This window comes from Xenopus tropicalis, chromosome 3 (assembly GCF_000004195.4).
Source record: "Xenopus tropicalis strain Nigerian chromosome 3, UCB_Xtro_10.0, whole genome shotgun sequence".
NCBI lineage: Eukaryota > Metazoa > Chordata > Amphibia > Anura > Pipidae > Xenopus > Xenopus tropicalis.
Genome location: NC_030679.2, coordinates 68,365,536 through 68,381,073, shown reverse-complemented (window position 1 = coordinate 68,381,073; position 15,538 = coordinate 68,365,536). Strand labels below are relative to the sequence as shown.

Here is a 15,538-nt window from a genome sequence, read left to right as displayed (position 1 = left end):
TAGTAGTAATTAATAAATGTGGTTTCCCTTATTCAGCGAGTCATACTGTATAACACTATATGGTGTAATGACACTAAATACATTAGGAATTACTTTAATCACTGGTGAGCATTATAGCTGGGTCGAAGCAACAGTAGAATTAATCTGGGTGTATTAGTTTCAGCTGGTCTAGTAGATTTTTTTTTTTAACCCAACATCTGTTCGTGTGCTCAGATCAAAACATCCATCACACTGCATTAAATGATTTAGCCTGTGACCCGCATGTGTACATGATCATCCCATAAACCACTGCTCTGGGGACTGATCAAATCAGGTCAGGGCCTGTATAATCCAAACTTACAATCTTGCAAACTTGACCTCCCTTGTCTGAACATGTGGTGAACCAGCTTTAGATTTCCTACAGCCCATCTTTTTTCAAATGGCAGCCACCTTACCTTCCCCAGTCTTATCATTCAGAAGGAGTTTCACCATATTGATTTAAAATGTATGTTATACAGGGAAGAGGCTTCATAATCCCCTGGCTAATTACTATATTATACAACTACATTTAAATAAACACATTGATCAACCAAGGAGAGTGTATATGACAAACAGCATACACATTATATAAGGGACACTACAAGGATTAGGATGTGAGGAAGGTGTGTTTCAGTCAGCAAACAACAGAATACAAAAGGAAAGCAATTCTCCTCAGTTGTGTGCCTAGCAGTCTGAATCCACTGTTTTAAACTACATGACAAAATGTGAAAGATTTGTAACTGACAGCCAGTGAGCCCATAAAAGACTGTAACATGCGGTTGTACTATCCATTGTAGATGTTGAGCTTTACCAATGCTCATATATCCTTCTATCTGTTCTATTCAAGTATGGGATCTATTACCTGGATACCCAAACAAACCTCTTTGTAACCATTTTCTTTTTCCCTGTAATAATAAGACAGAACTTGGTGCTTGACAGTAAATAAACTGGCATATTTAATGGGCTATTATCACATCAAAGTTGCTTCTTTCTTCATGTTATAAAAAAGCAGAATTTAGTCATGATTCATGTCCGAGTAGCCAGTTAAGATCGAAGAATTATGTGAAATAATATTTGTCCAGAGTACTCAAAAGGAGTGGGGTCAAATCATCACTTAGAAGGCATTCATGTCTTTCATAATTATAAGATAGTAATATTAGCAGTAACATCTTTTCACAACACTCTACTCACCTCCCATTTAGGGTAAGTAGTTAATATTGTAATAGTTTATATTGATTTTTACAGGAGAAGCAATCATCTAGCATTGAGCCCACAATAAGAGCAAGAGTCGCACCATACATAAAACTAATTCTTAGTATGTTATAGATAGACCTATTCTAAGCAACCTTGTGATTGGTCTTCATTATTTCTTTTGCATGGATTTTGAATTAACCTTCCTAAATCTGATGTTTTCCAGCATGCAGTTGAAAATGCTGTTTGGTTGCCAGGGGTCACTGACCCCAACAACCAAAAAAAACAGATTGAGAGGCTTCCATTTTATTGCTATTCTTAATTTGTATGGTTTATATTCTTCTTTTGTTCTGCTGAACTACTCTTTGGTTAATTAATACGGCAGGGGGTAAACCCCCTTGCAATAAGATAACAGTTAATTCCAAGCCCAAGAGCTTCAGAACATACATTTAAATACGTCAATAGGTCAAATAATAAAAAAATAAACATCAGCCATAATTTGCCTTAGAATACTGCTACCTATATTTTACTAAAAGCAATGTTTAAAAATCCCTTTAATCACTACAATACTTGATTCAGTCATTCAGCAACACCAAGCCTTACAGCACTCAATGGCACTAATCAATGGAAGGCTATTTGTAGGCAACATGTCATGCCAGGCCTTGTGCTATAAGGAGCAGAAATTGTAATTAAAAAGTCAATTATATTAAAATAATAAACAAAACTGAAATGTATTAAGAAGCACTTAGCATACAATGAGAACAAATTCTAAGCTCACTGCAATAATTGCAATACTTACAAGGCAGTAATTCTCTGTCTGCGGTTTCTGTGCAAATGGGATATGGGTAGAAGAGGTGACCTTTTTCAAGTGGGTATGGGATCATTCTGAATGCTGAAAAACAAAAACAAATTCAGTAAGTACCTGTGAAAGGAAAGTACAGCACTGATTACATAACATATTCACATAGCCTCAAATATAGAATAAGAACAATTCAGTAAATTCATTTGTTAGTGTCTCAAAAAGACTGAAAGATAATAAAAGCACTAAAATAGAAACAAACATTATATAAAACTGCGAAAAAGTAGCTATTCCAATACTTGGGTCCGAAAGCAGAAGTGTTACTAAATGTGCATATATAGCAAAGAATAACAGTTTTATTTAAATATATTCATATTTGTTACAGTAATAACCACAAAGCACTTAATAGTATATTATAATCCGAAAGATGCAGACACAAGACTTAATTCTCATCCCACAAGGTGCTAGAAATGGTTGAAAAGTTGAAAATAGGGAAATAAAGGCACCAAACAATAATTCTGAGTGTCACCTTTTCTGGAAAAATTCCAGCCTGCCTATATCTATTATATCTAACCACTCAGCTCATTATCAAAACAAGTTCTCCTATGTAACCACCATTTTATCTGCTGTCATTCCTCCAACCCCAAAAACACCAACTAAACATTCTAACAACCAAACCCTTTGCTCCTTCCCCGTTAATGTTATTATTAAATGATGGGAGAGTAGAGACAGTGTACAGTTGGCTTCATGCTGCTTTTAGTGATCTTAGCTGGTTAAGTATCCTGGTAATTCACTGTACCTACATCTCAGCACATTCACTAGTTAACATTGCACAGGATCCTTACATTTTTCATGGTACTACAAGCAGTGAAGCCCATAATATATTGGGTGCCACAGGTGTATAAGCCACAAGGGTAATTAATGTGGTTCAAATCCGGCTACCTCCTATAACGAAGCAAAATGATGCCTTTATACCTAAATCAATGCCCTGTTGGACACATAAAACTACTTTTAGCAGCCATTTGCTGACAGCAGCAAAGTCTGTTATTCACAATAAACCCAATGCCTTCTCAGGAAGATCTCAACACAGCTCTATTTTGTGTATTACCAACATTCATGTTGTGCCTGCACAAACGCAAAGCCTTGTATGCACTGTACTAAAATGGAAAATTGCTGCTTAGTTCCCAAAATCTTTGTAATCAGTCCTTCAGCCAGTTGTCTGTCCTAATAAAATGATTCTGTTCCAGGCCAGTATTCCTTAATTTAACCTTTTGTCCGGTACTGTATCAAATGCTTTAGCAAAGTCTAAGTAAACCACACTCACTGCTACCCCAGGGATTAGGTTTCTGCTCACCTCCTCACAAAAGAAAATTTCTTGGGGAAGATTTGCGGCATGAAAAACCATGCTGATATACAGGTATCAGGTTATGATTTTAATATATACTCCAAAATATTACATTTTAATATCCCCTCTAAAATCTTTTCTACCGAATATGTCAAACGGACATGCCTTTATTTTCCAGTCTAAGTTTTGGCACCACAAAACATGAAATAAAATATGCAATGGAAAAAAGGCAGAAAGTTTGCCCAGAAGCAGTAACCCATAGTAATCAATAAAATGTCTGATGTTAAACAGTTGATGAGTTAATGCTACCTGCTTCTTGGGGGGAAAGGGGAGAGAGAAGAGAACTGGGCAGAGTCTGGCCACTGGAATTGAGGATGTTTCCAAGAGGGGAAGTCAGACACTGGAACATCATGTTTACAAAAAATGAGACAAGAAATCCTTTGGAAATCCCATGTTTCTTTCGTTTATAGAGGACTCATGCATTACTGTAAGTGTTTATGGCTGTATTTACATAGACGTTTCTGATAAAATAAAATAATAAAAATATACATACATACATGCATAAATCTTTCTTAGTTTTTACCTTTCCTTCTCCTTTAAGAAGGATATTAATGAGCTGGAGTTCATAGACTAAACTGTTAAAGGTAATAGAAGAATTAAACTATGAGGGTCGACTGTCAAGATTGTGGTTGTTTTCTCTGGACTGATAACAGAGGATGTTATAGACAGGTAGTGGGGGTCATTTTTCTCATAGAAAAGATCAGCGCACCAGAGGCCACTGCTTTAGACTACTGGAAGAGAACCTTCATTTAAAGCAGCGAAGGTGGTCCTTTATGTCAGTGCAGTGAGGTTGGAGAATGCCCTTCTAGGTTCTGTTGTGATGGCAGATTCTGTTAATGCCTTTAATAGCTGCTTAAATAACTTCTTAAACAAGCATAATATCCAAGGCTATTGTGATCTACAGTTAGGTTAGTATAGGCATGTATATATACTGTATATAAATATATATATTAAGATAAATAAGTGCATAGATGGGTTTGTATGTGCACTGGGGGTCATTTGGAGGGGTTAATGTGATGGACTATTTTATTTTTTATAAGTCTGCCAGGCATGCAACATGCTGGTGAACATACTGAAATGTACTCTAGGTTTACTAACAATCAACATAATGTAACATGGAACAGAAAGGAATGTAGGGTAGTGCTGGAAAGTTACTTAAACATTTAGAAACGGGAACCATCTGTGTTGTGTCTTAAAACAATACCAGCTAAATATATTGGCCTGTGTGGCTATATGCACACTAAGCTGTCAGCAGATATATTCAGTTAAGGCTCTAAAGGTAAGAGAAAAGCACAAAGTGCTCTGCAGTGTCCTAACACACAGCATTTATTGTGTGAGGGTGTGTGAAGAATATTTACAAAAATACAAACAGGATATAGATTTCAACATTTATAGCCACACATTGATTTAAGAATGGTATTATCATTTGACAATATACAATGTCTTGTCATGATGGAAATCAAATTACTGGAACAAATTCACAAACTCAGGCTTAGACACATGCTAACCCACTGAGCCTTCTCTGATCAAAAGGCACAAAACTCAATTTACTTAAAATACCTTTTAGTACAAAAACTAGGCCAACAATGTCAAGCCTGCAGGCTTTCATCTGTCGCTGAATTAAAACACCTCTCATCCTCTGCTGAACTCATAATTAAACAAGTTCATGTATCTATTTTCAAAGTTCAGTTTGGACAAGAAGGGGCACTTTTTGTTGGAAGCAAACTTTGACTGATCTAGATGTGAATGTAGGAATTAAGCATTTGTCTTTGGTGTTTGGTGAAATTACCTTTCATTTACTTTGAATTGACATCATTTAAGTAGAATGTACCTGGCAAACAACCTGTGGAGTTAGGACTAAAATGTTAATATTAGTATGGGAATTCCAGAATCTTTTCCTAAAGCATGTCATGCTGGTTTCCTCTTCATTATGATTAAGTATGGGCAGTCTACTTGAGCTCTCACATGGGGATATATAATGGGGATACCTCTGTACTGATTTATTTGCACCTCTCAAGAGAGCACAAAGCCATCAAAGATCTCAACAAACTGGAATGATTCTGCCCTATGTTTGGACTTAGCGCCATATACAAGGTTAGAAATAAGAGATGGCAACAGTGTTCCTTTCCTTAGAAAATTCTTCAAAGGCATAACATCAATTTTTTTGGTGCAGCATGAACAGAACATTTTGAGACCTGCCACTTAAGCATGCTACAATATGCTTTCAATTCTTCCTCCTTGATTATAGAAGCAATGATATAGCTGGGTACAGAATGAAAAATAATTGCCAACTAGAACGAAAACAATTCCCATATCTAACTCAAAAAGTATTTAATTACTTAACGGGGACAGTATCAGTAATAGTTATAACAGCTTTCACTTATAGTTGTTCATTAAACTAGCATTAAACTAGCATTCAGAATCAGTTATGTACATTTTTTGTTACTGATAATGCTACAGAAATCAAGATCACCAGCCTCCACCAAGTGGTTATTCCTATGACATGACCCAGTACTGAGAGTGTATGCTCACTGACATAAGCATTGGGTCCAGGTGCATACGCCCCAGACCTTGGCTGGCACTGTAAGTATGTTTATGTCTACCGAGTGGTTGGCTATTAACACCAGTACATGTATGGCAACTGTAGGATTGCATTGCCTCCAATAAGGATTAATTATGTCTTCACTAAGTACAAGATACTATTTTATTATTACAGAGAAAATCAGTTTTAATCAGGAAATCAGACATAAAATATTAAGTGATTAAAATAGAGTCCATGGGAGATGGCTATCTGTAATTCAGATCCCATACCTGTATATTTTATAGTGATGCACCAAATCCATTTTGGGATTCAGCAAACCCTGAATCCTTTGTGCAGATCGAGACAAATACTGACAAAAAGTCACATAGTTAAGGATTCAGATTTGGTTTGCCCAGCACCATGGATTTGTCCAGATCCAAATCCTGCTGAAAAAGCCAAAATCTTGGCCGAATCCCAAACCGAATCCTGGATTTGGTGCATCCCTAATATTTTACTGTCTACCACTATGGCACTGTCTGATAAGATCGATGAGAAGGTACGGTTGAATAACGCACAAAGCCTTTACAGCAATGCTTGCTTCCAAAGATATTTTCTCTTTTGCATGCACTGCAGACTTTATTAATTATTATTAAAGGAAAAATAAAGTCAAAGTCACTTGGGGGTGCCAAAATGTTAGGCACCCCCAAGTGACTTTGACCGCCTACCTTTTACCCCGGGCTGGTGCCCCTGTGAGGAAGGAACAGCACCAGCCCGGGGTAGCTGCCGGCGCTTCCTTGCTGCTGATTCGCTGCGCGCGCATGCGCAGTAGAGTGAAAAGCCGAACTTAAATGTTAAAGTCGGCTTTTCACTCTACTGCGCATGCGCCCACCGCTGGCACTCAGGAAAAGGAAGCGAGGAAGACGGAAGCGCTGCGCTCCAGGTGCCCCGGGCTGGTGCTGTTTTCTCCTAACAGGGGCACCAGCCCGGGGTACGAGGTAAGCGGTTAAAGTCACTTGGGGGTGCCTAACATTTTGGCACCCCCAAGTGACTTTGACTTTCGTTTCCCTTTAATATGTATACATTAATATTGAAATAGATGAAAGTAACTTTAAATAACAAGGAAAAAAAGGAAAAATAATGAGTTACAAAAAAAAAACAAAAAAAAAAACAAACCACAAATCTGATAGGGGTGTACCTTTACCTCACTAAAACTCCCCAGGGGCACAGCCCCACTGATAGATGCATAGAAAGCTTTCTGCGTTTGGAATGTTGCTGCGTTCCAAAGGGCTATATAAGCTCAATACAAGCAGTCACCTAAGAGCCTGTTTTATTAAAGGGTTATAGTACTCCTGCAACCTTAATATTAAACAGCTTTCTCAGAAGTAACACTTAGGGGCACATTTACTAATCCACGAACGTCCGAAAAGCGGTTGAATGCGTTTTTTCGTAATGATCGGTATTTTGTGACTTTTTCACGAATTGGCGCAAATTTTTCGAGCGCTCAATACGAAAAAGTCGCGACAATTCGCGAAAGTCATAATGGCTATGCAAAAGTCATGACAATTCACGAAAGTTATAATGGCTATGCAAAAGTCGCGACAATTCACGAAAGTCATAATGGCTATGCAAAAGTCGCGACAATTCACGAAAGTCATAATGGCTATGAAAAAGTTGCGACAATTCACGAAAGTCATAATGGCTATGAAAAAGTCGCGACAATTCACGAAAGTCATAGAGGCTATGCAATAGTCGCGACAATTCACGAAAGTCATAATGGCTATGAAAAAGCCGCGACAATTAGCGCAAGTCGTAACGGCTACGAAAAAAGTTGCGACGGTGACGAAAAATTCGCAAAAAATACAAAAAAGTCGCAAAATGTTTGCTTCCGATCCGATTTTTCCCTTTCGGATTCGTGGATTAGTAAATCAGCCCCTTAGACTTAGTTCCAATGTGGATATCTGTGGTTCCTCATAAGGGCAATACCCTTAATAATAATCTGCTACTATCTGAAGCAGAAATGAAATGTATTAAAATAAGGAATTGCAGAATACCTTTCCGTTATACACCCCTATGAGGGTTGAACACTAAAATTAAGAGAAAGGCTCAGCAATATTGCAGTCACTAATGCTATGATAAGCATATCAGTCTGAGTGAAAAAAACTCAGATAGGAAGTTTGTAGAGATGTAGTCAAATGTATCAGGATATAGGTTTCTGTTCAGAAGCGAAAAATGTAATTAAAATCAAATACCATCATTCTTCTTCTCTCAGTATTATGCAAGGTTTTCAGAACAAAAAAAAATTTTTTTTTATATATTAGATTGTCTAAGAAAAGAAGAATTACTTACTCCCTTCCCACGTACAGTGTAAGAGATTTAAAGCTCCTTCTACCCTTTTCCAGTGCTGGAGGTGAAAGAAAGCATAAGCTATTGCTTCACTGTCCCCTCTCTTCAGGATGTGCTCAGGGGGCAGGATTAAACTTTTCATTTCTAAAAGATACTAAAGGAAAGACATGGAAATTAGAAGGCAAACTGCTGGTAAGCATTTCAGAATGATTTTATTAAGTGTTTACTTTATAAGAAGTAGTTAGAAATGTATCATGCCCCCCTTTATTTTTGTGATGCCCATAGTTTTAAATACCAAGCCATTTCGAAAAAAGATTGGTTGTTTATGGCAATGTGTTGCCTTAGTGCGGTGACCCCCAAATAGTATCGCCGCTCCCTAAACGCAGAGTATGCAGTCTGCGTAGGGCACCAACAGACTAAGTCATCGTCGGCGGCTGCGGCTCCTTCTCTCTTATGCGGCAGCGACAGGCCCTTTTATAAGGTTGTGCCCGTGCGTATGACGTCACACATCAGCGACGAGGCGCAACCTTATAGAAGTGCCTGTTGCCGCTACATAAGAGAGAAGGAGCCGCCGACGATGACTTGGTCTGTTGGGGGTACTTTCTATGGGGGCAATTGGGGGCACTGTGTGTGGGGGCTACTGTCTATGGGGGGTACTGTCTATGGGGCAATTGGGGGCACTGTTTATTTGAATAAAGTTCTATTTTGGCCCCTATAGTAGGTGGTTTTTTTTATTATTTTATTTTTACTTAATATTTGGGGGAGGGGGCACAAAAGTAAATTTCTGCTTAGGGCAACCATTTGGCCAGCAGCGGCCCTGTCCCCAAACAGTAGCTCGTGAGCCATATGTTGCTCCCCAACCCCTTGGATGTTGCAGTGCCCCCAAACCAGGTAGTTATTTTTGAATTCCTGACTTGGTGGCAAGTTTTGGTTGAATAAAATGATGAAAGTCTCTTGTAAACTGATAGTGTGCATAGAGGCTACCTAATAGCCAATCTTAGCCCTTATTTGGCACCTCCATGAACTTTTATGATGCTTGTGTTGCTCTCCAAGTCTTTTCATATTTGACGGTGGCTCATGAGTAAGAAAAGTTGGGGACCCCTGCCTTAGTCGGTCCAGGGTGGTTATTATCAATGGGGGTGACTAACATTTTGTGAACCCTCAGTGATTTTAACTTTAGTTCTCCTTTAGGGTCACATGATGTTTTGGCTAATTATAGCATCTTTATAAAAAACTAATCAGTGAGAGATGTATCATTCTGGTGGAAGGGAAGAAACATTAAAGTAACTTCTTGCATATGTGTTTGTATATGTAACATCCAATATTACTCTTTCTAGGCTGTGTTCCTCACACATTTTCCCACTACAATTTTTCATGGAGTTCTATCTAAGCAATCATTTCTTTATTACGATTATTTTGCTTTTTTTTATTTTTTTTTATAAAAAAAAGAGACAGCACCTTCATGCTAACTTTGTGTTAACTAAACTAGCAAGCATCTATGTTGGTGGCAAAACAATCTTGTTACAATGTATGGTGCTGTACATTTCTTATAAGGAAAATCTCTGGTCCCAATCATTGCACAAAACTCATACCTGTGCTTGCATTTCATGTTTTTTCTATTTTGTCCTGGGCAATTGCTGTTCTTTTTAAACCTTATGTCAATTACCAAGCTAATTAATGCTTTTAAGGGCTGAATATATTGAAGTTATACATACAGTAGTAATACACTGGCATTAAGTTAGCCAAAAATGACTTCTTTGTGAAAGAGTGGAAGGTGATGCAACCCTTTGACTAAACTTTTTGAAATGTATTGAAATGTTCCCTTTGTTGTAACTGAACATCAGCAGCTAGTATAGTAGGGGTGCAAAACGAGCAATAATAATTCAAATACATTCTATTATGTATTTAGGAGTAGTAAAGGCATACACATTATACAATCCCAGCTTGTATACTGCTCTTTCTGTATGTTCAGCTTAATTTTGTCTATACTAACAGACTTTGCTGTTGTAAAACTGGGAATTATTGCATTAGACATACACAATAAAGATATATTATTGTACACATACTTTTGGCACATGTGGATTAAATTCTACTGCTCTGTGAATGGCTTCTACAGCATTCATTTCTGCTGTGCTGAGCCCTCGCCGAGATGCGGCTTCTGGGGAAAATCTATAAAATGCAAAAAGATAAGTGAATAAAAAAAGATCAGTGCTAAGAAGCCCTTCATCAGCATGAACACACAAAGGATAAGCCCTACAACGTATAGCGTGTTAGCATTCAGGTCAGTGTATATTGATTCCAAACTAAACTAGCTAGCCTACAGGCGCCTCAAGCCACAAAAACAGGAAAATGTGCATTTCTATGAAGGAGACATTTAATCTGATATTCTTACTAATTTTAAGGACAAAGCTCTGTGCAGCAGGAGTAGGAGGATTCTACTCAGTGCTGTGCTAACCTGCTTTATGTGCCTATTGTGTAGGCAAATATGAGCCCCACTATATGGGGTGAGGGGAAAAAAACCAGACCATGCAATGTCTTTCTCACCTCACACCTCACGGCTAACTCCAGAGCTGTACTTGGCAGGCAGACACCACAGGGAAAGCTGTGACAACCATTGCCCTGCCCTCCCAAGCTGGAGTCGCTGTGTAGGGAGGAAAGATGTTGCAGTAGGTACTGGCGATCTACAGGACAAAAAGAATGAAAAGAAAATTACTTGTACTTTCAAGAGAGCATACATTAAACAGCATGCTGTCTCACCAGGGGAAACGCTTGTTTTTATAAGGGATATCTAACTGCCATTGCTCATTTGGACATTCTAATGTCAATGTATTGTAGCCTAATTTACTCAACACTAACAATAATGTTTGTAACTGTCTGTCATATGCTGGAAAATAAAAACATTTTTCTAATGGGTTCTTTGTGTGTTATCCCTGTTTTATTGCATGCCTACTGATATGATTGCTTAATGACTGTAATGCCATTTCTCAGTCTTAAACCATAATAATGAGCATTTTTTGGACTGAAAGTGTTAGTACTGGTGCTTTTAGGAGATTCCCATTCAAGACAATGGGAGGCAGAAAGAAGAAATTTCAGGTGCTTTTCAGCCATTTAAAAAGTTGTCCATGTGACAAGTGCTTTAAACTTGCACTTACTATAGTGTGCCTAACTGCCAAACAGAAAGCAGCTGCAATATTAAAAACATAAATAATGATCTTGTAGTGAAAAATGACAAAAGTGGTAAATAAATTATACCTTCAATAACAAACTGAGGAGGAGGCGGACACGGCAAGTGCTCAAGGTTAAAGTAAAAGGTAGTATACATATCCATATTTACTAAAAAGAGGTGAAACAGCATAGATCTCATCTATATATATTCAGGCTGGGAGATGCAAGGCAGCAGCACAAGCAGGGCAGAGATTCAGGGGAAGCTGAGACCAACTAAACAACAAATGGCTACTGTAATGTACTTACTTGTCTGATACTGCTCTTGCTTTGAGCAAGGCAGCTGTGTAGCATATTGTTGCTGATTTTGGTAAGCTTATATCTGTAGAGAGAAATATAAGCAAAAACATTCTGAGGAAAGTTCTACATGCATAGGCCACCAAAATAATACATTGCAAGCAAGAGAAATATAATAAGTTGGATTTGTACAAATCTAAAATCTCCAAAAACATCCACGATAGAAAGACCTATATGACCTATATTTTATTTAGTAAAGCACAAAATATTCTGACAAAAAAGGCTGCCATCAAGTGCTTTTAAAAGGTACTGCAGTTGTTAGGCAAAAATGAAGAGTAGATGAAAATGCATGATCTTGTGAAAGGTTACAGACTTACATTTTCCTAACTAAAGCTCTATATCATTCATATAACATGATATTCATGCCAAAGGCACATGTTTCAGTGAAAAAACGTGCTAGATTTATCTCCTAAAAGGTACACGGAACTTTTGACTTGATCTAAAGAACCTATGCTTCAATAGATAGCAGTGGCAGCATAGTTTTAGTCTTTTAGAGATTTTCAGAGACACTGATTTTTTTGGTTTGCAGTAGCAATAAATTTACATAATATAAGTCAACTTTACAAAAGGAGCATATATTGCGTGCCATTTGGAGTGTTGCCATACTTTATTGTTCTTAACCCATCACAACACTCATACATATATATAAGCATTGATAGATAGAGGCATGTGAATTTCCAAGTTGCATATACACTACAGATCGAAACAGTTGCATGCATAGATATGGCAGGGATAATGGGCTATGTTTTAAACTGAGTTTTATATTTGGTGATAGTTGCTAATTTCTCTTTACTAGCAAGTTGTATTATCTGTGTGTATTAAAATAGCAGCACGGCACAATGCAGGCTGGGGGTGGGGGGGGGTTGGGGAGTTCGGACTGTTCATGCTGGGCCCATTCAAAAGATTTTTTTTGCAGGATGGCCCGGTACAACCAAGTTGTGCCAAAAGGTACATGGCACTGTACTACTCACTCTCTGGACAAGCCAGTTTCCAAAAAAGTTGGGACAGTGTGCAAATCATTTAAACCCTATATGCAATTGGAAATATACAAAGAAAACATATTAAATGTTGAAACTAAGAAATTGTATTATTTTCTGATAAAGAAATGCTCAATTTTAACTTGCTGTCAGCAACATTTCAAAAATGTTGGGACATGAAACACCTGGTAGAACATCTCACCATCTAGCAACAGGTCAATAACATGACTGGGTATAAAAAGAGTCTCTCAGAAGTATAGATGGGAGGGGTACACCTCTCTGCAACACACCACGTGGGGGAAAATTGCAGTACATAATATTATTACAAGATTGAGAGAATCTGGAGAATTCCCTGTATGCAAGGGACAAGAACCAAAGACAATTTTGGATGGCCTTGATATTTGGGCCCTCAGACAACACTGCATTCAAGAGAGAGACAATTTTGTAGTGGGAATCACTGCATGGGCTCAGGAATACTTCCCAAAACCACTGTCTAGAGGCACAGTTTGTTACTTCATCCACAAATGTAAGTTACTACTCTACCATGCAAAGACAAAATGATTTATAATATGATCCCGAAACCACACCTCCTTCTCTGGGCCCAAGCTTATTTAAGAAGCAATGCAACACAGTGGGAAAGATGGATGTCCCAACTTTTCAAAATGTGTTGCTGGCATTAACAAGCATATATTTTCCAGAAAACCATAACATTTCTCAGTTTCATCATTTGATATGTTGTCTTTGTACTATCTGCCATAGAATATAGGGTATAAAAGATTTGCAAATACCATTATCTTGTTGTATGGGGGTTGTACATTTAACCCATGGGTCCAGTTTTCAGCAGGCTAAGGGGTTGGTTATAACACTGCAAGTTTCTAAAATGTGTCCTGCCCTGTTGAATTCACAATAAAACCAAATTAAAATTTGGCTCAAATCTAAGGAAATAAATTAGATTCAATTTTAATAGTAATGAAAGCATCTAACTGATTACTAGACCAGGTAAAATGTATCAGTTTTACTATATAGGCCCCTAAATGGTCTGCCCTTTGTAAAAGAACTCAGCAACACTAAGCAAAGGTTTACTTGGGAGAAACGGCCAACGTTATAATTAGATGAAAACACATTAAAAGTACTTACCATCATACTTTGCTAAAACTGCTTGTACATCGGCATAAGCCTGCAGTTCCAGCAGTGCTTCTAACAGGTTCTCATGAATGTTGAACATACTAAGCAATGGGAACTCCTTCATTAACTACGAGAGATGGCAGAGAACAAACTAAATTTAGTTCAAATATTTTGGTCAAAAAATTGTTTGCTGGTCTAAAATATGGTTACTAAACAGCCTTGAAAATTGATAAAAACTAATTTCATTTTCATGTTTTTCAAATGGCAAGCAGAGAATTGCAGTGTAAACATCCACTACACCATGTACACCTCTCTAATTTGAATGGATAACATATCCTACAATAAACATATCTGAACAAGCTTTAGAACACAATTTGTTCTGTTGTAAGCATGGGGAATAGGTCAGGTGTCTCAATACATTTGAAAGATACTGCTTATATAGCAGTTATCCCCAACCAGTGACTGGTGAGCAACATGTTGCTCCCCAAGCCCTTGGATGTTGCCCCCAGTGACCTCAAAGCAGGTGCTCATTGTTGAATTCTTGGCTTGGAGGCAAGTTTTGGTTGCATAAAAACCCAATATAATGCCAAACAGAACCTCCTGTAGGCTGCCAGTCCACATGGGGCCTATGAAATTGTCAATTATTGCTCTTATTGGCACCACCAGGCACCTTTTTCATGCTTGTGTTGCTCCCCAACACTTTTTCCATTTGAATGTGGCTCACGGGTATAAAAGGTTGGGCATCCCTGTTATACAGTATATAATGTAGCATGTCTAAAGTAAACAGCATGCTGGAACTCCCAATTGCTTTTCTGCAGTGCACACAGCAGCAGCAGCTTTGCCGAGGAAGGGGAAAAAGTTATTATTATATAACTGAAATAGAGAACTAAGAAATTAAAGGACAAAAAAGGGTAATGCACTAGGAAGGAAGTAGGTGCCAAATTATTAGGCACCATCCACTTTTATCACTAAATTCTTCCACTAACTTGCTTTGTTTTGGAAAACATTGCACTGGTGTTTCTTACATAGCACCATGCCACCAGTTCTTCAGACTGCCAGGCTGGCACACACAATATAAACATTTTTTAAATGTTATTATACTGGAAATGCAAAAGCACAAATCACAAAGGAGTGAAAAAATTACTACATGGCACTAAGCAAGAAAGATCCCCGGACTGGAACAAAGAAGCAAAGTTTCAGGGAAAAAAAAAGAAAAATAGGATCTCAAAAAGCAGAATGGCCTAAACCACTGATTTTAAGACCTTTAGTCTTGGCCCCTCTTACCTCTTAAGAATGACATTCATTAACTTGTTTATTAACCTGGAGGAGGGCATAGAATGTCATTATGTGGCTACTAAAGCAAATAAAGTGCTGTCTTGTATAAAAAGGGGCATTAACTCAAGGGATGAAAACATAATTTTGCCTCTTTTATAGGTCCCTGGTAAGGCTTCACCTTGAGTATGCGGTGCAGTTTTGGGCTCCAGTCCTTAAGAAGGATATTAATGAGCTGGAGAGAGTGCAGGGACTGCAACTAAACTGGTTAAGGGGATGGAAGATTTAAACTATGAGGTTAGACTGTCGAGGTTGGGGTTGTTTTCTCTGGAAAAGAGGCGCTTGCGAGGGGACATGATTACTCTGTA

The 15,538-nt window shown here is 38.0% G+C and overlaps 1 protein-coding gene across 3 annotated transcripts in view; it reads right to left on the bottom strand.

Moving 5' to 3' along the window:
- st7 (suppression of tumorigenicity 7) overlaps window positions 1–15,538 on the bottom strand; it is a 64,527-nt gene that overhangs the window by 2,966 nt on the left and 46,023 nt on the right. For 2 of the 3 annotated variants that reach the window (NM_001016999.2, XM_012959076.2), the window contains 5 exon segments: window positions 2,009–2,101; window positions 8,281–8,431; window positions 10,344–10,446; window positions 11,749–11,821; window positions 13,911–14,025. In NM_001016999.2, coding sequence (NP_001016999.1) covers window positions 2,009–2,101; window positions 8,281–8,431; window positions 10,344–10,446; window positions 11,749–11,821; window positions 13,911–14,025 — 535 coding nt within the window. 3 annotated transcript variants of the gene reach the window in all.